General features: G+C 35.7%; 3 protein-coding genes across 4 annotated transcripts; all 3 read right to left on the bottom strand.

The window, feature by feature from the left end:
* Window positions 1-140: 140 nt before the first annotated feature.
* Window positions 141-12,087, bottom strand: LOC114392553. Of its 2 annotated transcripts, none has more exons than XM_028353727.1 (14): window positions 11,921-12,087; window positions 11,164-11,261; window positions 10,972-11,070; window positions 7,225-7,315; window positions 3,072-3,360; window positions 2,761-2,973; window positions 2,403-2,669; window positions 1,609-2,304; window positions 1,257-1,510; window positions 1,001-1,168; window positions 825-929; window positions 652-724; window positions 459-554; window positions 141-358 (listed from the first exon to the last, which is right to left on the bottom strand). In XM_028353727.1, the coding sequence occupies exons 5-14, from the start codon at window positions 3,354-3,356 to the stop codon at window positions 251-253; spliced, it is 2,265 nt and encodes a 754-aa protein (XP_028209528.1). In that variant the 5' UTR covers window positions 3,357-3,360; window positions 7,225-7,315; window positions 10,972-11,070; window positions 11,164-11,261; window positions 11,921-12,087; the 3' UTR covers window positions 141-250. The 2 variants fall into 2 exon arrangements, with proteins under 2 accessions (XP_028209528.1, XP_028209527.1); XM_028353726.1 differs by having other exon boundaries at window positions 11,164-11,268.
* On the bottom strand, window positions 3,498-6,689 carry LOC114391476. Its single transcript, XM_028352484.1, has 2 exons — window positions 5,114-6,689; window positions 3,498-5,038 (listed from the first exon to the last, which is right to left on the bottom strand). The coding sequence occupies exons 1-2, from the start codon at window positions 6,687-6,689 to the stop codon at window positions 3,498-3,500; spliced, it is 3,117 nt and encodes a 1,038-aa protein (XP_028208285.1).
* On the bottom strand, window positions 10,682-18,717 carry LOC114391477 (serine/threonine-protein kinase SRK2I-like). Its single transcript, XM_028352486.1, has 5 exons — window positions 18,604-18,717; window positions 11,921-12,013; window positions 11,164-11,268; window positions 10,972-11,070; window positions 10,682-10,729 (listed from the first exon to the last, which is right to left on the bottom strand). The coding sequence occupies exons 1-5, from the start codon at window positions 18,715-18,717 to the stop codon at window positions 10,682-10,684; spliced, it is 459 nt and encodes a 152-aa protein (XP_028208287.1).
* Window positions 18,718-22,002: the final 3,285 nt, after the last annotated feature.

Here is a 22,002-nt window from a genome sequence, read left to right on the forward strand (position 1 = left end):
AATCTCATTGCCAATAAGAAGCATTGCTTCTTTATAGTTATAAAAGAATAAGTATGTACAACAGTTAGAAGTTTGTGAATTTTATGTCTGCTGTCTTATTAAAAAAAAGAATAAGCGGTATAGCAAAAATGTAAGCGGTAGAGACAACAAAACACAAAGTTTCATAAATATATTTCCAAATAAATACAAGCCAATATAGTGACATTTGTCTCAGTAATGTTCACAATAACCAAAAGATTTCCTATGTCAACTAAGACTTTGTACATTGAATGCTTTGAACTTTAAGAAAATATGCTGCCCATTTCTGGCGAATCGTTGTAATTGTTTCGTTGTCTAACGCCGTTCCATCAAGAAACCACTACAAAATATGAAGAATACAAAGGGTGTATTTAATGAAGATGTAAAATGAATGAAAATACTACTAAAATAGTAATTTGAAGATGTTAAACCGAACATACCATGCTCCAATCATTCTTTAAACCCCCACCGACGATGTTCCACATCCAATGCATCACGTAGTAGCCACACTCATACCCTCCGCTTTGTACATGGCTCTACATTCAATATAAATAATAATTCGATCTAACAATTGTATTGAGGTTATCATTTGAAGATCAATACTGGAAAATAATGATTAATTGCATCACTAACCTTGACTTCAACCCACTTAGGAGTTGCTGGATTATTTGTACCATCCGCGGTTGTGTTTGCTGACTTCATTGCACTGCTTATAATAATAGCATGATCAACATCTATACGACGATAACAAATGGTTGACACAAAATATTACACTGCATGATATGAGGGACAATACAAAACTTTACTTGTTAATTGCAGTTTTGATATGAGTATCAGGCTTCTTACGTAACGAACAAAACCATGCAACAACATTGGTCGCAGGACACAGTACTACCAGTTGCCAATGGCCCCTACAAGAAACAAGTATTAGGTACGTAGAACTTCAACATTATTTATAACCATTTGAATTAATAGTACTTACTGATTTAAGTAAGCTCCTAGGTACACCTCTCGTTGCGATTCCTTGAGCCATGCTTGTAAGTAATGCTCACATTCAGCACGTCGATCCTTTGCATTGTGTATCGATTGTGGCTCAAGGAATCCATACACGGAAGCATGACCCAAAGTAGAGCTCCACTCATCCAAAAACCTGCTTTGATAAATTATACATAAAAATTGATACTGATGCATAGCATACAAAATACTACTTATCAATGAATCATATTAAATTTACTTACAACATCCATAACTGTAGTATAGATATGTTCAAACATTTGTATCCAGCTACTATTTCATTTACATCAGAGAATGTCAAGAAGAATGAAGCATCAACATTTGAAAGCCCAAATTTGCTGCCATCCCACTTCAACTCAACAGGTGTGTCGTACATGAAATATAGGCTCTTAATCAGTTGACGCAACGGATCATGGTCAAAATCATTCGTCCCTCTTTCATCTGTTTCAGGAAGTTTCTTTGGACTAGTATCGGACTCCTAATTGTGTAATGAAAACAACAATTTACATAATTTCATAAACTAACATATATTCATGTAAACATGTCATGCAGCAAATATAATAACACCAAATTTACCTCATGTGACACTTTTTTCACAAGATTTGTTGGCCATGCAATGAATGTTTGAAGAGCCTGCTTGACATATTGAATCTCTGATGTCGGGAAGGGCACTTCGGCGTCACCTTCTATAACTTTGTCAACACTCACCCTCACAACATCATCAGCATAAGTGACATTGTGAATGGCTGATCCACCCTCACATATTTTCCCCAAGGCCACCAACACTGTAGTATTTTGTCGTTGCACGTATAACCCCATAGTGGGTTTTAAGCTCACATTTTTGTCGCCTGATGGGTCAACATCAGCAGTTTCTACATTACTTCCTTTAGTGCTAAGACGTGCAGCCAATGCCTGTAAATCCACCTCAATAAGGGGAGAGTATTGTGATCCCATCTGACTCAATTGAATGAAGATCTGACTGGACAACTCCTTCTTAAATTCCTCCAGACTCCTCTTGTGTTGTTCTTCATATTCATTCCTTACTTGTTCCTTTATGTTTCCAATAATGTCAGCCCACTGTTGTTGCATTAGTGTTGCTGAGGAACTACTCGACGTACGTGTTGCCCTACCATAAAATTGAGTAAGGGTCATACCAGATCCCGCTGCACGAACTCGACCTGGATGTTCCGGTTTGCCAATGGCCGTATTCAAGATGTCATCCCGACCATGGGGAACAAAACTACCCTGTGTCGTCTGCTCTTCTAACGAGTCCTAAAACAAGCACAACATATTGAAAGAGTTAATGAGGTAGTAATTATAAAGCAAACAAAAATTAGTTCCAAATTGATTATAATCATGCTGCAACTCACAATTCTATCCGAAATTTCTTTTGCTGCCTTTGATGTCATCTGGCCATATCGTTTGGTTCTAGCCATTTTCCACTTCACGTGCCTTTTAATGGGAGATGGCGGCTCCTCCAGATCAGACAATGGATTCTCAGTCAAAAGTGCCTGCTGTTGTCTTTGCTTTGTTTTCTCATCTAACATTTTTTTCTCAAGCAAGTCATAACCCCCACGAGACAGTACGTGGGGGCAGTCATTGTATTTTTGACTCTCCTTTGCCTTTTTCCGAATTTCCTGTCATTGACAATATATTATTTGCATTTATTTAATTGTTAAAAATGTACATTTCTAAAGAAATTTAAACTAAATTGAACAAACATGTTACCTGCCAATCCGGGGTCTTGCGACTTGCAACAAATTCGTCCCAAGTTTGTTTATCCATACCATATTTTGCTGAAGGATTTTCTTCCTGTCCGGCTTGTGTGTCAGCATAGACAAATTTAGTGGTTAGCGAAGACTTAAATTGCCTCCATCTAGTGCCCACCGTGGACATTACTTTTTTCTTGGCCTTTTCAGCTTCTGGGATATCAAATTTAGCCTGCATTACATATTCATCATGTCAATTTTAGTGCATGTAAACATTTTTTTGAAAATAAACTCAATGTTTGAATACATCAAATTGTTAATGTGACTTACCAAAATGTCCCCCCATACCATGTCCTTAAGAGTTTCTGGCACATTTTTCCAATTGGTGTGGACAATGGGGATCTTTTCTCGAGCTACAACCCCTAAAAAACTGTGGAACTTTTGCTTCTCTGGGCCTGATGCTCTTCCAGTTGCAGGATCCACATTAACTATTGGTCTAGGCTGATCTAAACTTCTTAAAGTCAACCTTCTAAGACGTGTGCTTTGTCGTGTCTTCTTAGGTTGTGGCTCCGAATTACCATCTGACTGCGGAGGGGACCTTGGCGGTGTCACCATGACGCTGTCCAAATGAAACAAATTTAGATTAATTTGGTAGGATTAAAAATAGCATGTATGCGGCACAAAATAAATATGAACGTTACATATAAGTCAATAACAAATAAAATAATATTGTAACATTACATTGATACAAGGCGGTTAAGGAGCAATGTTCTCCCATAAACCTTCAGCATGATCATTACGAATCGCATGTACGTCATCCACCTCTGCTTGTTCACATATTGAAGGCATTTTTGTGCAAAAATGAGGAGTCTCACAAATGTCAAGGGATGCATCATGAATTTGTTCCCTAACACCAATTGGCCTTCCTTGTAGAACCACTGATAATGTACGATTATTTGGATCTTGGATGTAAAACACTTGTCTAGCTTGTTCTGCCATTATGAATGGTTCCTCCTTGTAACCTACCTTGTTAAGGTCTACTAAAGTGAATCCCATTTCATCTCTATGAACACCGGTATTTCCATTAACCCAGTTACATTTAAATACTGGCACTCTAAATTGATTATAATCAAGCTCCCAGATTTCTTCAATAACTCCGAAATAAGGCATTGAGGCTTCAATTGGGTTGTTATCAGATGCTCTAGAAAAGTGCTCAGAATGAGCCTCCACAAGCACCCCACTATTCTGCACACTACTTTTATCATCTTGTGACTTTGTATAGAACGAATAATTGTTTATGTCATACCCCTGCCAAGTAGGGACATTTAGATTCGGACCAATAGCCAACAATCTTAATGTTTTGGAAGCATTGTCATCAGTCATTATTGTTTCTTTAAACCAGTTCATGAAAGTTCTATTATGCTCTTGTAACAATTTCATCATGTTCAATTTTGGGTTAATAGATGTCAGATATTGTTTGTGAGTTTGTATGTATGGAACGACCTCCTGTGTGTTATTCAAGATATACAAATGCGCCTGTGACACATCTTGTCGACTCATGGTAACAACATTGAAGCCTCGTGTCCCTTGACCTCCTCGTGTCCGGTCATGACGAATTTTCGGTACCCCCACAGCTTCAACTGTCTCCATGTATTGTGAACAAAACTCAATAGCTTCTTCAGCAACATACCTTTCTACAATGGAAGCTTCTGGTCGGTATTGATTTTTGGTATATCCCTTCAACACTTTCATGTAGCGTTCAATTGGATACATCCACCGCAAAAAAACCGGACCACACAACCGAATTTCCCTCACAAGATGAACAATGAGGTGAACCATGATGTCAAAAAATGATGGTGGGAAATACATCTCTAACTGACAAATGACAATGGCAGCCTCATTCTCCAAGTCATCCAATTGATGAGGATTAATGACTTTACTACATATGGCATTAAAAAGAAAGCACAAACGGGTTATGGCAACTCTAACTTTGTCAGGCAAGATGCCGCGAATCGCAACAGGCAATAATTGTTGCATTAAGACATGGCAATCATGAGACTTCAAGCCAACCAACTTAAGATCATTGAGGGCGACAAGGCTCTTGATATTTGAAGAGTATCCTTGTGGAACTTTGACATTCCGCAGACATTGACAAAAACTTTTCTTCTCTGCTGTTGACAGTGTGTGGCATGCTGGGGGTAAATATGTTCGTCGACCTTGTGATATGGGATGCAACTGCTCTCGTATTCCCATGTCAACCAAGTCTTGACGACATTTCAAACCATCCTTTGTCTTCCCTTTAATGTTAAGAAGAGTACCAATTAAACTATCACATACATTTTTCTCCACATGCATAACATCTAGACAATGACGCACATATAGATCAGACCAGTATGGAAGATCAAAGAATATTGAGCGTTTCTTCCACATGTTGTTGGGAGATGATGTCTTCTTCTGGGACTTGCCAAACACGGTTACAATGTCCTTTACACGATCATGAACTTGGTTTCCAGTTAATGCTTCTGGGGGGCCTTCATTCTCCTGACTTCCATTAAAAGCTTTTTTCAATCGTCGATAAGGGTGAAAAGCTTTTAGAAATCTTCGGTGTCTGGTATATACTGTCTTCTTTCCATGCTTGAGTTGGATGAAGCTTGTGTTTTTCTCACAGATAGGACATGCATGATGCCCTTTCACACTGTATCCACTTAAATTTCCATATGCTGGAAAATCATTAATAGTACAAAACACCATTGTGCGTAACCTGAACGTCTGCTGCACATTTGCATCCCACACATCTACCCCTTCTTCCCACAATTGTTTCAAGTCTTCGATTAATGGCGTAAGATACACATCAATATCATTCCCTGGCTGCCTTGGACCCGCGATCATCATACACAGGATAATGTATTTACGCAAAATGCACAACCATGGGGGAAGGTTGTAAATCATCAGTAAAACAGGCCAGGAACTGTGGTTGCTACTTAAGCTACCATAAGGATTCATTCCATCAGAAGCAAGAGCAAGCCTTAGGTTCCTTGGCTCATCCCCAAACTCTGGATACAAACGATCAATTGTCTTCCACTGTGGCGAATCGGCAGGATGTCGCAGTAATCCATCAGATTTTCGGTCATCCGAATGCCATGAAAGGTTTTTTGCATCATGTGCATTAGCAAACAATCGCTTAAACCTTGGTATTATTGGAAGATACCAGCACACCTTGGCAGGACGACAATTTTTGGTTCCTGCATCATCAGTTAATTCATCGTGTTGCACTTTGTATCGTGATACCCCACACGTGGGGCATTGCCGTAGTTCTGCATACTCATTTCTATACAATATGCAATCATTAGGGCATGCATGGATCTTCTTGTACTCCATTCCCACTGGACACAAAATCTTTTTGGCCTCGTAGTGATTTTTTGGCAAAGTGTTTTGTTCAGGAAGCATGTTCTTCAATAAGACCAGCAATTCAGTGAAGCTTTTATCACTCCACCCAAATCTTGCCTTCAAGTTTACCAAAGCTAACACAGCTGACAACCGCGTGAAAGATGTGCACCCCTGATACAATGGCGTGTTGGAATCACGTTCTATTGTATCATACAGAGGTGCATGCGCTTGCTCAAAAGTCTCTTGTCCAAGATCACGGATCATTTCCTCTATACGCTCTCCGCTGTCTTCGTGAACCGCCTGAGACTGAGAAACAGTTGGAATGTCGGCCGATTCCCCATGCCATATCCATTTTGTGTAATTTGGAATGATGCCGTAACATATCAGATGTGATCGGATTTCATCAACTGACTGTCGTCTACCATTAAGACATTTAACACATGGGCAAAAATAATTGCCCCTCAAACTTTCAGCATTAAGTTGCGTAAACAGTAGAAATTGTTCCACCCCGTTCTCATACTCATCACTGATGCGTTTTGCTTTCATCCAACTTCGATCCATGTTTCGTATTTGCTATTCATGACAATGAATAAGTTATCTGTGATGCATGCTAAACTCACTTTTTTGCATTGAAGGTGTGGCCCTACCCCATTCAGGAAGACATTTTTTATAGTTGAATCAAACGTACAAGTAAAATCTCTTTCGAGTGATTTGATGAAATTTCGGCAGCATTTCGCATTGGTCTTCAAGTACACAAGATGAAAGCGATGAATGTGTGAACAATCACCGCGATCAAATATGCACCCGAAGAACAATGTCAAATGCAGTATACCGAAATTTATTCAAATCATTCAAAAGATAATTTACCTCTACGTATGATTCAACTATAAAAATATGTCATCCCAAACTGTCCAAACGGACAATTCAAGAATCAATACATCGATTAATTCAAACTATCCGTATTAATCGATGTATCGAATCTCGAACGGGGAACTAAGGTTCACTCATAATGCAACTAACTAGTAACATGAAACAATATCGATATTTGAACAACGACATGTTACAATCATACCACTTTTTAAAAATAGAGACATACCTCGAAAGATGCTCAGTGTCAATGACAACGAGTGCGGGGATGCAGTTACAGGGAAAACACTAACACAAATGTTGTAATGACGACATATAATCTGTACCATCAATGGGGGAAACTATCAGCTGGATCAATCATACTCAAATAACAATGCATCATGTTTGAGGTTTATAAAATAGTACAACCAGTAAAGAGGTTTATTTTAAGTGAAATAAGGATAATTTAAATATTTAGTCAAATGGAAACAAATTAAGTTTTGCCTAACATCTTAACTTGACCAGAACAGGGAAAAGCATACTCATGTATTCTTTAACATGTTGAGGGCAACAAGCTTCTTTCACATGATAATAATACCATTCCAGAGTTTCTATGTGCCCACTAATTTAATTACATTGAATTAGAGCTTGAATTACACAAAAATATTACTTCAATCAGTACAACATCCATTAACCAAGGCCCGATTTTGTAGGTGTATAACAATGTCAATTATGTACAAAAGTCAAGTAATTAAATTCCCTGTACGTAAGGGCATTCATGAGTGACATGAGGCTCATTTGTGTTGTTATTGTCTTTGAAAATTATTATATCTTTTGTTCATTTGTTTTCCATTATTTATGATTGCTCCATTTTTGGCTGCCTAGCTGGCTAGCTTTTAGATCAACGGAAACAATGGGTTGATTCTAAAGGGTAGAGGCCTAGTTGACTAAAGACAAGAGCAATTAGAAAATAGCATTTTTTTTTGGGGCTGAAAATAGAGGCTTGAGGAGTTGATGTTTTGCCCTATAAAGTATGTCAATATCAAGAATCTTCCCTAGCAACGTTAAATTGGTGTTTGCATCACAAAATTGTATTCAGAAATGATATTTCCATCGTGAAAAAGTTTATTTTTTGGAGTAGATTTAATAGAAAGACTTTTAGCTGACGATGGCATGATCCAGGGGAGTTTATTTTTTGCATTAATAGATTTAATGCAGTATGTGTTCTGCACTTCTTCTAGGATTTTCCTTCTTTTTTTTTTGCCCTTCTACGTCTTTGGTAATGACTTTCTGGTTTTACTTTTCTCCATTTCATTAACTATTTTCTACTTCTTCTTCTTGGCCAAGGTAAATTTCAATCTTCATTTTCATTCTTCTTTATGGATGCCAAAACATTGTTTTGCAGATTCAAGGTATGTCCTTCTTTCTTTCCTTTTCTTATTTGTTATCCTGTTACTTATCACTTGATGAAAAGGCTAAAAGTAACTGACTCATTTCTAAACAATATGCAGGCAAGGTCAACAATATAACTATTCACAAATAGAGCAATTTTCTTATAGGTGCATTTGAGGTTTGTTATCGGTCAATGCCTACTTATAGAGCAATTTTTTTATTGTTTTTTGTGTGTAGTTTTTATTTATTTATTTATGTTGAGTACGAGATAGGTCATCTTACAATTACAAAATTATCAAGAATTTTAAATATAAGCATTGAGCTGGCCAACTTAAAACTTAACAAGTGCATGGGGCTTACCAACTGGTATGGCCTAATACCAGAGCTTTTCCCCAATGTTAAGTATGTTCAAGGGATCATGACCGGGTCGATAGTGATTTCCAAAGGAACAAAGTACCTACCTACCTACCTAATCACATTAATGTATGTACCGTTCCAAGACAGGTCTATTCTTAGCTGCTGGCAACAAATTTTGGATTTACTAGCCCTTGTTTCATCCAACTCACTGCACCTGGACTTAGCATGTTATTTTTTTCCTTCATTTTTACATGCAACCGGTTATACAAATTATGCTTGTGTCCCTTTCTTTGAAACTTTGGTAGCATTCTCTTTTTTTTCTTTTCAACTTAAGAGTTTTATCTTATCACAATAAAATCATGTTTTTTCCTACTAAATAAATTTGATACATAAATCAAAAAAATTTAAAATTTTCTTTTGTAAATCCTTTTTAAGAGACTTCAAAATAAAGATCCAAGGAAAACAATGACTGCAGCACAAGCATTAGGTGAGTTTCTCATCTATTATTTGAGGGTATTGGTTTTTCTTCTATTCTATTCCTTACAGCCTACAGGTAAGGACTCTATGAAAAGACAGCTAGTGATGCCATGACTCCCATAACTGATATATTTTCTATTGATATTAATGCAAAGCTTGATAGGTAAGGACTCTATTTGTGACTCAAAAAAATTACAAGTTCAAACTAGCTTTTGTATCTTATACAGCATTTTGTCATCCAACTGAATGCTTATTATTAAGCAGGGATTTGATGAATCCAATATTGGAGAAAGGGCATAGCAGAGTTCCTGTCTATTATGAGCAGCCTACAAATATTATTGGACTTGTTCTGGTATCATATGCACCTAATAATTTTTTATTTTCAAACTGACAGTCTACCATGATTGTATATTCATTTTTCTTTCCTTGAAATCTCTCGGCTCCTTCCATGAGGCCATTTTTTCTCTCAGTGAGTACGTTTTATTTTTATGCCCTCAAAATTAAATATTATGTTTAGATAAATGTTTGACATAATTAATTTTAAAGTGATGTAACTTATATTTAAATTTCATAGGTTTTTCTTTTACTTAAAATATTTTTGAAGTGACATAACTTATGTTTAAATAACACATTGACATTTTTATTTGAATTCAAAGGACCATACAACACCGTGTATGTTCTTTTCTTTATGTTCAAATCCGCGTGAGAACACCAAAAACAGCTATAATAGTATAGTATCTAAGTTTTGTCGTTTGAAATATCTATGGTGAAACCAAACATTCAGACAATGGATGGAGTTAGGTGAAGAGGAAAAGTATGTAATGTATCCCCTCACCCTGCTGACACCCCTTTAGCGGACAGCAACCACACGTGATGAGGCTGAAGAGGGCCGGGCCCAGGGCCCATGGGCCCATGGGCCCAAAGCACCAAGTGAAAATGAAATTTGACCTGGGCCCACACCCTGCCCTCTTACTTGGACCAAAGTCAGTGTGGTCCAAATCTAAATGCACCAGATTCTTGTTTGTATCAATACCCCTCTAACATCTCTTATTATTATATGAATGAACTCACAAGTCACAACTCATGGTCATGTTTTCTTTAAGGAGGCCGAAGACAAGACACACAATATACCAACTTATAGCTCTTTTTGTGGTCTCTTTCAATTTACATGACACTAGACAGAACAACAGCTTTGGCAAGTACGAATATATTTTATTTTTCTTTGCAAAATTTAGTCCAAACTTTCCTTTTTCTTTTCACAGTTCTCTTGACGCTTGCTTCTGTCAAGTGCTGTGATATTTTTTTGACAAGGGTTAGAGAAACCGCACAATCACATTATTGAAGGGCAGTATTCATTAATTTATTAGGGATTACCAAGGACCAAAAATGAAATTGTTATTTTATTGGGAACTCAATGTAAAACAAATATTTATAAGGGAACAAACGCAAAAGTTGGATTTTTTTAGGGATCAAAAATATATTTAAGCCAAATGTAAATTGAATAAATGTTCCTTGGAGAAGGAAAATGCCTGACAATTATGTCAAAAACATTCAAATGCTAAAAATCCACTTAATATGACATGAGCGATACTGTTTGATCTCACATATAATTGCACAAACTTTATTTAATTAACACAATCAAGTCATTCAAGTGGTAGTATACATAAATTAAAACTGAATCTAAAGAACAAAATTACTCGAGGATTCAGGGTTGTGTATTGTCAAATTTATATATTGCAGTAGGAGGCCAGCTATTTGAAATAGAAATTACCTCTGCTGGGTCAAAAACAAAGATCCTTGAGATAAGGTGGCCACACTCTGGAGATATTTGAACACCGCCCGGAATGGAATACTGGACACTAAGAACTCTCTGGAAAGAAGCAAGCAGCAACCACAAGTTATACTCAAGCAATCAGACACTACTCAAGAAAAAAATGAGCACATATCTTAATATCTGATGTACCTGAATTGTCTTGCGAAAGTCCTTTGGTTCATTAGGATCTTCAAAAGGATATGCTCCCACTAGCATCACATATAACGTTACTCCACATGACCAGACATCTGCAAGCTAATATTAAATGCAAGAAAACATAACAGAAGCAACTCATTAGACACTTATGAAAAAATATAGAAAATTAAATTGTAGACATAATAAAAAGGTTATAATTTATCAAGTTATTCTGTTCTTGTGATATATAAAAAATTTTACATTGATTTTTTTTCTTTTTTGCAAAATGCACGGAGACGACAAGTAATTTTAGTGTATGAGATATGTCAAACATGGACGCAGGTACAACACCGACATGGCTACAATTTTGAACTGTCTGTTTTCTTGCTAAGTAAAGATTCTCAGCTAGTGTACGAGATGTGTCGAACATGGACACAGGTACAACACGGACATGGCTATAATTTTGAACTGTCTGTGTTTTCTTGCTAAGTAAAGATTCTCACCTAGTTCGAGAAAGACCTAAATTAGGTGGAGATGAAAACCAAAAAAATACAATGACCTTTGTTTGGAGTGCAGACCAAATTAATGACCATTGGACTGGGTGAAAAACTAGACAATATTATTACTTTAGATCCTCATATCACGAAAAGTCAACAAATTTGCAAGCTCATAAATGATGACAAGTTAACAACAAAATTGTTCATTTAAGAGTAACAGTAATAAATCTACAGAAAAAGAACAATACCATGAAACTAAACAATAACCACTCTACCTTGCCATCATACTCTTGTTTCAACAATACTTCTGGAGCAATATATGCAGGAGTTCCCACAGTTGACTTTGGTTGTGAATGAAGCACTGAAGACTGGGCGAATCACACCATCAAACAGATTTGTGAGAAAAAAAAAACTCAAACAAATACAACTACAAACAATTCATCTATCTAGTGATGTTATGAGTTTACTCCCTAAGTACTGAGATATGCACTAGATCCTTCTGTGGACTTTAGTTCATTTTTGTTCTCTGAGGAATCTTTGGGTTAGTCTGTATTCTAGGCCGAGGTAGACTAGCTTGCTTGCTTTTGTCAAGTTTGGTAAAATAAGTATTAGTTAATTTAATCTTTAATTTTAGGGATCAAACTAATTCATAGTAATCAAATTCAGACTTTTAAATTGTTTGATTATTTTTTATAATTATTAGAAATCAAATTAATTGGATAGATCAATTTAGGTAAGCCTTCTAAATAAAAAAAATAATTAGGAAGAAAATCTTCACTAAAAATAGTCACTCAAATTGTTAATAAAATTTAGTCATAATTAAAATTAAAAGATACTTCGTACTTATAACATTAAAATTAAAAGATACTTAATACTTATAACATGACACTAACCCAAATATATCAATTTTATGAATTAAATTACTTCACAGTTTTGAGAGCTTGTGACAAAATTTATTTATTCATATTATCAAACAATAAAATGTTTAATTATTAATAAGAATCTTAAGAATTAAATTGATGTTTTAGTTCAATCTTTTGTTTTTGAAAAAATTCTTTTGACACCCAAGACCAATTGATAATTTGAGAGAGATAAAGAAATAAGAAACAAAAATATTTATATAATAGATTATATGTAACTTGATATGATAGAAAAAAAATAAAAAATAAAATAAGAGTTGTTAGTTTGAGGTTTAAAATAAAAAGTTGCCAAAATATCACCATTTTTTTGAAGAAATTAGTCTATTTATATTATCAACATGTTAGAACTGAACTTTTCAAACTAGTCATGACTCAATAATTATAAATTATATCAGGCAAAACAAGACGTAAGACAAACAAAAGAATTATTCTCTGTAGTTTGATGCTTCTTGATCATTCTCTCTACTTGGTTTGAAAATAAATCACAACTGTGTGAGAACTAGAAGCAAGCACAATAAGTGGCAGAGATGTCAAAGTCTCTCATTTAATCATGGACAAAGAAACTTCATTTTAGCCCATCAAGAAGACAGGGGAATTTTATAATGGAACATTCTATATGAAAAAACATATTCAATAGTTTCATGGACCCTAAAATATGTCAAAGTTCATTTCTCATATATTTGGGGTGTTTCTCTCAAAGTGATTAGGTTCTGGTAACAATACTTGGAATTTTTAAGTGTTTAGTTATTTTGAATGGTGAATGGATGACATGCGAACATAGAAAGATGTAAAAATTTGTTTTCCAAACAAATGAAATGCAATAAATAGGAGAGAATGCCATAAAAAAGAAAAGTAAAATAACACAAGCAGAAGAACACAGCAGTCGGCGGAAGCTATTGATGGTGACACCACAATTACATTGAAGTACCAAAATTAAACCAACCAAATTCCAATAGATGCCAAACTTTTCATATGCAGACAAGCTAATTAGAGACACCTTAATTATTAATGTGGCAAATTTAAATAGGCACTAGCAAAACCATGAATACAAAGGAAAAGAAAAAAACTCAAAGCTTTCGCAACCAAGTGAAGGGAACCAGATATATGAAACTGATAAAAGAAAACTTAAAAATGAGAAGGGGTCAAGTCAGACATATTTGTCTGGGTCCTAAGAGATTATGTTTATTAAATCGAGCACCCGACCATCAAAAAACTCATTCAAAGCATCATTTTCTAAGGAATTTATCACACACACAAAAACATATCATAAAGTAAATCAAAACACAAGCAATCATTTTCAACACAAACATCGATTTATCACTAACTAGGTAGCAACAAACAACATCAGTTAGTGGAAAACAGCTAACAAACACCCCTAAGAAAATTCTAGCATTGGATATGATCCCAATCTCCAAAGGGGTCACACCTAAAATGCTTGAAATCAACAAACCCCCAACTTGAATTCGCAGAATATCTATAAAAAAATTTAACTTTTCAATCAAATTCAAAGAGAACCCCCAAATGACGTTTCGATCCACACAAAATCTGTGGCAATCAAGCGTGCGCTAAACAGTCAATTATCGCAATCGGTTAAAAAAAGAAAGGCCTAAATAAAAAAATTAAAAAAATTGCTGCGAAATTTGGAAACCCTAGATTTGAAAAGTGAGGACATATATAATGGAAGAAAAAGAATAGATCTAGCAGATGAGAAACGAAAGAAAGAGAGAAGCTTGGAGGCTTACATTGCACAGTGGTGGAGTTGTGCAGTACGGTTGTTGTTTGGGTTTTGAAGAGCTTTGTATTTCGTATCAAATAATAATACTCCCCTTCCCTGCTTGCTTGGATTCAATTAGGGTTGCATCCGATTTGCCAGTTTTGGTGAAGGAGCTTCAATGGAAGAAGGAGCAAGCAGAAACCGAAAATCAGTAGGGTTCATGCAAGCAGAAAGCGAAAATCAATAGGGTTCAAACACAAAGGTCTAGGATTCAAAGCAGAAAACGAAGGAGCAAGCACAAAGGTCTAGGGTTCAAAGCAGCGCAATCTCGAAAGCTAGCAGAAACGTGCACACCCGTGAGGCAATTTCCCTTATTTGTTTTTACAACTACGACGGTTTTTTTCTAAAAACCGGCTTAAATTTTATAAAACATAACATTCTAAGGCGGTTTTCAATAACCGCCTTAGAAAGTGCGTCGTAAAATGAAATTTGTTACACAATAATTACAAAAATGCCACCGCACCACTTTCTAAAGCGGTTCCTCAAATAACCGTCGTAAATCGCGTGTCTTAAAAAGCCATTTTTCTAGTAGTGTCTTCAAATTTTTCTAGCTAAAACATGAAAATAAACCAGTATCAAACAGTAACAAAACACCTAATTACCTTCCAATTAAGGCATCCCCAAAATAGTCTTCTTGGGTTCTTTGCATTGTGTGAACTTACCAACATTTTTATATCTCTACAAAGGCATTTCTTTCAACTCTCAACAATGGAGGTCGGCGAAGATGCTAAAGAAGGCACACCCCTCAACCTTGACAATTTCGCACAAGAACCTCTTTGACCTGACATTTTTCGATGACCACTTCTCCTTCTCCAACGAGTTTGAGCAGCCTCCAACTTCTCATCTGATTAGGGCTCCACCAACAAAAGCTTTTCTCCCTTTTGAAACGTACACAAAACACTTCACCACTTAATAATATTTAATCAAAGAAATTAAATAAAAATATTTTTTCAATAATTTCTAAACTTATCAAACTATGATAATATGATCTAAATTTTTTTATACAAGCCATCAATTTTGACACATGGCATCCTTCACCATCTCAAACGTCAAGTTACCACTTAATGTAGCTCCTAAATGCATGGTGGGATGAAAAAGAAAACAGAACAATACTTTGAGGACCAATAAAAAATTAGTTTTTAGTCATGAAGAAGGTTTGAGAATGTGTAGGGATTTGGTAGAGGAGAGGTGGGTTCAAACACTACTAGAAAATAGATTTTTAAAATAGGGTTTTTTTACTTTCAACATCGATTTTTAACTGATGTTGAAATCACCAACATTAACGAACTTAATGTTAATATCGATTTTTTGAAAACTGATATTAACATACAATACATAACACTACTAGAAAAATTGATGTCGTATAATACGTAATAAACCCAAAAAAATGTAAGATATGCAAAAAAAGAAACATCATTTTTTCAAAAAACAGATGTGGTGCATAAATCAACATTGGTTTTCCTATAAACCGATGTTGTGAGTGCACCACAACATCAGTTTTTTAAAAAATCGATGTTATTTTTTGTATTATTTTTTTAATATTAGCCAAACTTGCAAATTTAAAAATAGACCAATCTAGACAGTTTCACAGTACAAATTTTCATATTACTATTGAATAATTACTATCAATTAGAAGAACTATAATGTCAATACATAAAATCATCTATTATAATGAATCTAATTAAACATAACTATATACAATTGTAAAATTCCTTAAACACCTAGTGTTTCATTTTTAACTTTGACATAAAATCTTGTCCACGGAATGCGAATTGCCTCTAATCTCTCTGATTCCAATGGTCTTGAATCAATAAAATAATGCATGATATAATAAAACATAACTTAATCAGTATAAATAATAACAAGTATAACAAATAAAATTAGTTTTGAAGTAAACAATTATCATTTTTCAATTATCCTTGAAACCTCCTAGGACTATCGTTGACATCCAATGCATCACATAATACCCGCACTCCGTGTTTCCTCTTTGCGTATTACACTAAATTCAATAAAATATTTAAAGTTAACCAAAAATTAGTGTACACAACAATAAAATGTAATTTTTAATATATCAACCATTATTTAAATGACTTACTTTAACTACAATCCATTTAGCAGTAGTCTTTGATTTACTTCCTTGAATATCGTTGAATCCTTTCAAAGCACGGGTTAAGAGAAACATGCATGCATATGTACAATTTTAAAATATTGATGTCAAATGTTTTATGATAAAGTAAATGTCTTACAAAATACAACTGACCTGTCAATACAACGATTAATCCAAAATGTTTGAAAGAATCATTGTATTGAATCTCAAACGGAAAACTAAGGTTCACTCAGAATGAGCATTAATTGTATATAAAGCAATAGTCATTAATCACATAAAAGAAATTAAAAAGTAGTTGTAAGAAAAAAATAGCCTAAAAAAGTATGGATGATATTTGTAACTGTGATGATAGTCACTAACAATCTCCAACAATCAATGTACGATGTCGAGTGTAAAATGAAATCTGCCTACAAATGACATTTAATATTGAACATTAATATCTATACCTTATCTAGTCAAATGACATAAGATTTACAAAAATTAATTAATTAATTCCTAGTCATATATATATATATATATATATATATATATATATATATATATATATATATATATATATATATATATATATATATATATATACCTTATCTAGTCAAATGACATAAGATTTACAAAATTTAATTAATTAATTCCTAGTCTTTTGAATACATGTAACAAATTCTAAAAGCATGAATATTAAATGCATTAACCAAATTGGATATGGATTAATGAAGAATAACCCTACTTGAAAACTACAATTTCTAGTATAGTAATGTTAATTTAGTGCATGAAAATAAAAACATCTCAAATTACAAAGGTAGTAGAGAACCAATTGCATCACAATTTACAATGTTAACTCCTGTAACACATTCCAGTTTAATTTGAAACTTCAAGAAGGAAATTAGTATTTGTGCTTCACTGTTCCTAAATTGTAAATTGAAAGTGTATCATCACAGAAATAAAGGATTGAAATAGTAGAAAGTCTTATAACAACAACAAACACATTACATTTAACACACTAGCTTATGACATAAATTGGTTAAATTTTAAAGTTCATGGAAGCAATAAAATATGGTGCTTCATGTTTTTGTTGTGCAAACAGAAAAAAGTAGCCTCACAAAAACACAGGAATTGATTCAAGAGAAATGCTTTCCATAAGAGATTATAAAATGCAGCAAATAAAGAAGACAAAATAAAAACCAACACAGATAGCTACATTTATGTAAAATTATTTAACAGGAGCAAGCATCTCAAGTTTCAATCAATGTTGCTTTAGGAAGTTGGAAAGCATTATAAACTTCCCAACTATTATCTAACCACACTAAGAAACTCATTGTTGGTCTCTATCACTGAGAGATAGACCAAATACGGCTAGTTGGGTAACATACATTTTGTCAAGATCGATCTCTCTTATGGGCAAACGTATACTTAGAACTGCTCCAATATCATGCTCAACTGATTGGACTGGACTAATGCCACAACTGATAACCCATTAATGAATGGGAGAGATCCCACATCGCAAAGAGTCTATGGGCCAAAGATAATGCTTATAGATCCTTCCTATGAATCTACTAAGGCTTCATTCAGCCACCAGAAAAAGGCGGGAATGGTTGGAGGACACGCTTAAGTTGTAGAGCTCATTGGACTCTTGAGTCTTAGAGTTCACATAGAACTTTAGGAGTCTCCGCTGAGTGTGTTCTCTAGTGTGAACAGTCCTAAACAAAATTATCGACTGTGTAATATAAAATAGTCACAGTTGAATCCAGATCACTCACTAAAAGCATAAAACACGTCTCGGCCATGTAAATTACGACAATTACCAAAATAAATTTGAGAATGTGGAGCAAATTTTCCAAACACGCAAAAATTCTCATAGAAACAGATGCGTGTGGAATCACAAATAGATAGAAGCACATTATTCACAACGACAAGCACATAGCAGTTCACAAAAAAATCACTAGTTCACCTAAAATCACATTCGAAGAATTACAAAAACAATTAAACAAAAAGCACTAGAAAAATAGAAATCCATGAAGCAACAACAAAAGAGATTTTATTGGGTCCAAGGTAGCAACAACTTTCTCAGCCTAAGTACGTACAAGCAACAAAACCTATCTTTGCATGAAAACCCTCCTAATCTTAGCATTGTCACAAAACCAAACCTTCCCAATCTCAAACCTTCCCAATTGCAGCGGGCTTGAGGAGATCAATCCCACCAAATACGTTCACCGATGTCGACTTCACAAGATTCGATCTTGAGCAAGAAGACCCAATGGTAATTATGATTGTCATTATCAATTGGGACGTCAGGAAAGTCCTGATAGACGAAGGCAGCTCGTGTGACATACTCTTTTGGTCCACTTTTCAAAGGTTAAATGTCTTGCATAAGCTCATAAAACCTCATCCCAAACCCTTGATCGGTTTTGCAAGGGGGAAGTCCACACCCATGGTGCAGTAGAGTAGGTGACCACCTTTGAAAGAGGAGAGTTATCGAGAATGTTACTCATCTAGTACGTCCTCATTGATGTCGACACCTCCTATAACTTTTTGATCGGCAAAATGATGTTGAACGCCCTAGGCATAATCATCTTGACACCTTATCTCGCAATGAAGTTCCCTAACCAAAGTGGTGACATAGTTACTGTCAATGCAGACAAGTTGAAGCCCGGAAATGTTATGCCAAAAGCCTACTCGTCAAGCCCTACACACATGCCTCCGCGAAGCATGTCGATGCAGCAGATGTCAATCATGTGGAAAACGCTATACCAAGCTGGGTCGATCTCGAACGAAAGAGAGATAAGGAAGACAAAAGGCCAACACCAACTGAGGAGTTGCATTATTTCCAACTCAGAAAGGAGCCACACCAATGCACTAAGATAGGGGAATGACTTAATGAGCACCTTCAGAAACGAATCAAGGACGTGCTGACACAGAATGTTGATCTCTTCGCATGAAGCGTCATTGACATGCCAGGCATAGATCCTAATTTCATATGCCACAAACTCTCCATTTTTCCTGAAGCCAAACCTATGGCACAACAACGACAAAAGCTCGGCAAGGAGCATCGATGAGCTGTAAAGAAAGAAACTAAGAAGTTAATCAAAGTTGGTTTCATCTGAGAAGTCGCGTACTCGACATGATTGTGCAACGTCGTGATGGTCAACCAATCCAACATGAAATGAAGGATGTGTATTGACTACATCGACCATAACAAGGCTTGCCCAAAAGATGCGTACCCGCTTCCCAGCATCGATCAACTTGTCGATGACACCCACATATACTAAATTCTGAGTTTCCTCGACGCATTCTCAGGCTATAATTAGATCAAGATGTACCTACCAGATGAAAGCAAGACGACATTCATCACTAAAGATGCCAACTTCTGTTACAAAGTCATGCCCTTCGGTCTGAAGAATGTCGACGCCACATACCAGACATTAATGGACAAAGTCTTCAAAGACCTACTTGGGAGGTCTACGTCGATGATATGGTCGTAAATGTGGATCATGTATTGTTTTGATGATGTCGAAAAGAAATCACTTGATTGTCATCATCAAAAAGGGGGAGAATGTGAATGTATGTATACATGATTTTGATGATGCCAAAGATAAGCGCTTCTCAAGTTTGATCTAAGTCAAGAATTCAGAAATTCAGAAAATAACTCCCAAGAGTCACAACTCTTCAGAAAATAACTCCTGAGAGTCACATTTGCTCAAGAGATTTTTGAATGGTCATCAAAGGCCTATAAATAGGTGACTTGGGACACAAAATGTATGAGAGAGATATTCCAAGAGAACTTCATTGTCAAATGCTCTCTCAAAAGAAACTTTTGGGCAAACACTTGCAAATCCATCAAGAGTTTCTCCATGGACTTCAATTGTAATATCCTTCTCTTTAAGAGAGAATTCTTCTTTCTTTCTTCTCATTCAAAGAGATTGATTAAGGGACTGAGGATCTCTTAAGTTGTAAGGATTCCTGAACACAAGAGATGGGTTGTCCCTGTGTAGTTCAGACTTTGTAAACAGATTTTTACAAAGGTAGTGGAAAATCTCAAGTGGGTTGCTTGAGTACTAGACGTAGGCACGGACTTTGCCGAACCAGTATAAAACTGTGTTTGCATTCTCTCTTCCCTTATCTCATTTATTTTGTTGCAATCAATTTTGTCTTGCATGTTTAAAGAACATTATTAAATTGATTGCTACTTCTTCTGCATTCTGAGTCTATCCCTCTTAAGTTATTGAGGTTGCTGGTCCAATAGTAAAGTCATCTGACCTCAACAATCATTCGAAAGACTTGGTGGAGATATTCGCCAAACTCTAAAAGCACAACATGCGGTTGAGCCCAGAAAAATGCGTCTTTGGGGTCGAAAGGGGTAAGTTCCTTGGTTTCATGATCACCTGTATGGGGATCGAGGGCAACCCAAACAAATGTGAAGACCTCATTGCCATGTGCAGCCCACAAAGCTTGAAGGAAATACATAAGTTGACCAATAGATTGGCAGATCTGTCTCGATTTCTAAAGAGAATGGCCGAGAAGGCGAAATCGTTTTTTCAGCTACTGAAGCAGCCAACCAACTTCCATCGGGACCAATAGTGCAAAGCAATGTTTTCTGAGTTCAAGATTTTCCTCACCACTCTACCCATCTTTACTCGACTCACGTCTAGAGCTGAGTTGTTACTATATCTATCCATTTCGAACTCCGTAATAAGCTTGACCCTCCTAGAGGAGGAAGGATGTAAACAAAGAATAACTTGGAAATATAACTCGAAGCTCAAGAAATGTAGCTTTAAGCCCAATAACTTGGTTTGGAGGCTCCAAGGAGATGCCGGGAAGGATAGCTCAGAAGGAAAGCTCTCACCAAACTGAGAAGGCCCATTCCGCATCACCGAGTCCATGCAAAACGATGCGTATAGGCTTGAAGATGTCACAGGAAAGGTCATCCCTAGGACCTGAAATACGACTCATTTAAGACCATATTACAGTTAAAATCGGGTAGTGTACTCTTTTTCCTACTTCATATTTTCTCCCACTTGTAAAAAAATAAGGGTTTTTGCTAAAGAGATTTTAACGAGTCACACCCGAGTACTCATGTAAAAGAGGAGTGCTTCATGAATCACATTATCAATACAATTCTTTTAGTCGCCAAACTTTGTTCATCCTTTTGTTATCCACATTTATTTGCTAATTCACTTAGTAAATTTCCAAGTAAAGGAGTTCAAGTTTGAACCTCGGTTTTTTCAAGCAACTCTAAGGAGGTCGGGTCCAAACCTCGACATTTTCAAGGAACTCTAAGGAGGTTAGGTCTAAGCCACGATTTTTTCAAGTAACTCTCAGGAGGCCGAATCTGAACCTCGGCTTTTTCAAGCAGTTCCCAGAAGGTCGAGTTTGAACCTGGCTTTTTCAAGCAACTCTCAGGAGATCAAATCTGAAGCTTGACCTTCCAAAGCAAAGGAGGTCGAATTCAAACCTCGACATTTGTTGGAAAATAACTTAGCTTTTCCTTTTTAAGAGTTTCATACAACAACTCAGCTTCAATGTGCAAATTACAATTCTTTTCATTAAATTTTTTTTAAAGTT

The sequence above is a fragment of the Glycine soja genome, chromosome 17 (assembly GCF_004193775.1).
Source record: "Glycine soja cultivar W05 chromosome 17, ASM419377v2, whole genome shotgun sequence".
Classification (NCBI taxonomy): Eukaryota; Viridiplantae; Streptophyta; class Magnoliopsida; order Fabales; family Fabaceae; genus Glycine; species Glycine soja.

Coding starts and splice junctions, on each gene's coding strand:
- LOC114392553 (XM_028353727.1), bottom strand. CDS start 3,356: ATGGTGACACCGCCAAGGTCCCCTCCGCAGTCAGATGGTAATTCGGAG. Junction 2,670..2,760: donor GCAAGACCCCGGATTGGCAG/GTAACATGTTTG, acceptor TGTCAATGACAG/GAAATTCGGAAAAAGGCAAA. Junction 359..458: donor TAAAGAATGATTGGAGCATG/GTATGTTCGGTT, acceptor CATATTTTGTAG/TGGTTTCTTGATGGAACGGC.
- LOC114391476 (XM_028352484.1), bottom strand. CDS start 6,689: ATGGATCGAAGTTGGATGAAAGCAAAACGCATCAGTGATGAGTATGAG. Junction 5,039..5,113: donor CTGGTCTGATCTATATGTGC/GTCATTGTCTAG, acceptor TTAACATTAAAG/GGAAGACAAAGGATGGTTTG.
- LOC114391477 (XM_028352486.1), bottom strand. CDS start 18,717: ATGACAATCATAATTACCATTGGGTCTTCTTGCTCAAGATCGAATCTT. Junction 12,014..18,603: donor AGCCCGCTGCAATTGGGAAG/GTTTGAGATTGG, acceptor TGATTCGCCCAG/TCTTCAGTGCTTCATTCACA. Junction 11,269..11,920: donor AACAAGAGTATGATGGCAAG/GTAGAGTGGTTA, acceptor ATTTAATATTAG/CTTGCAGATGTCTGGTCATG.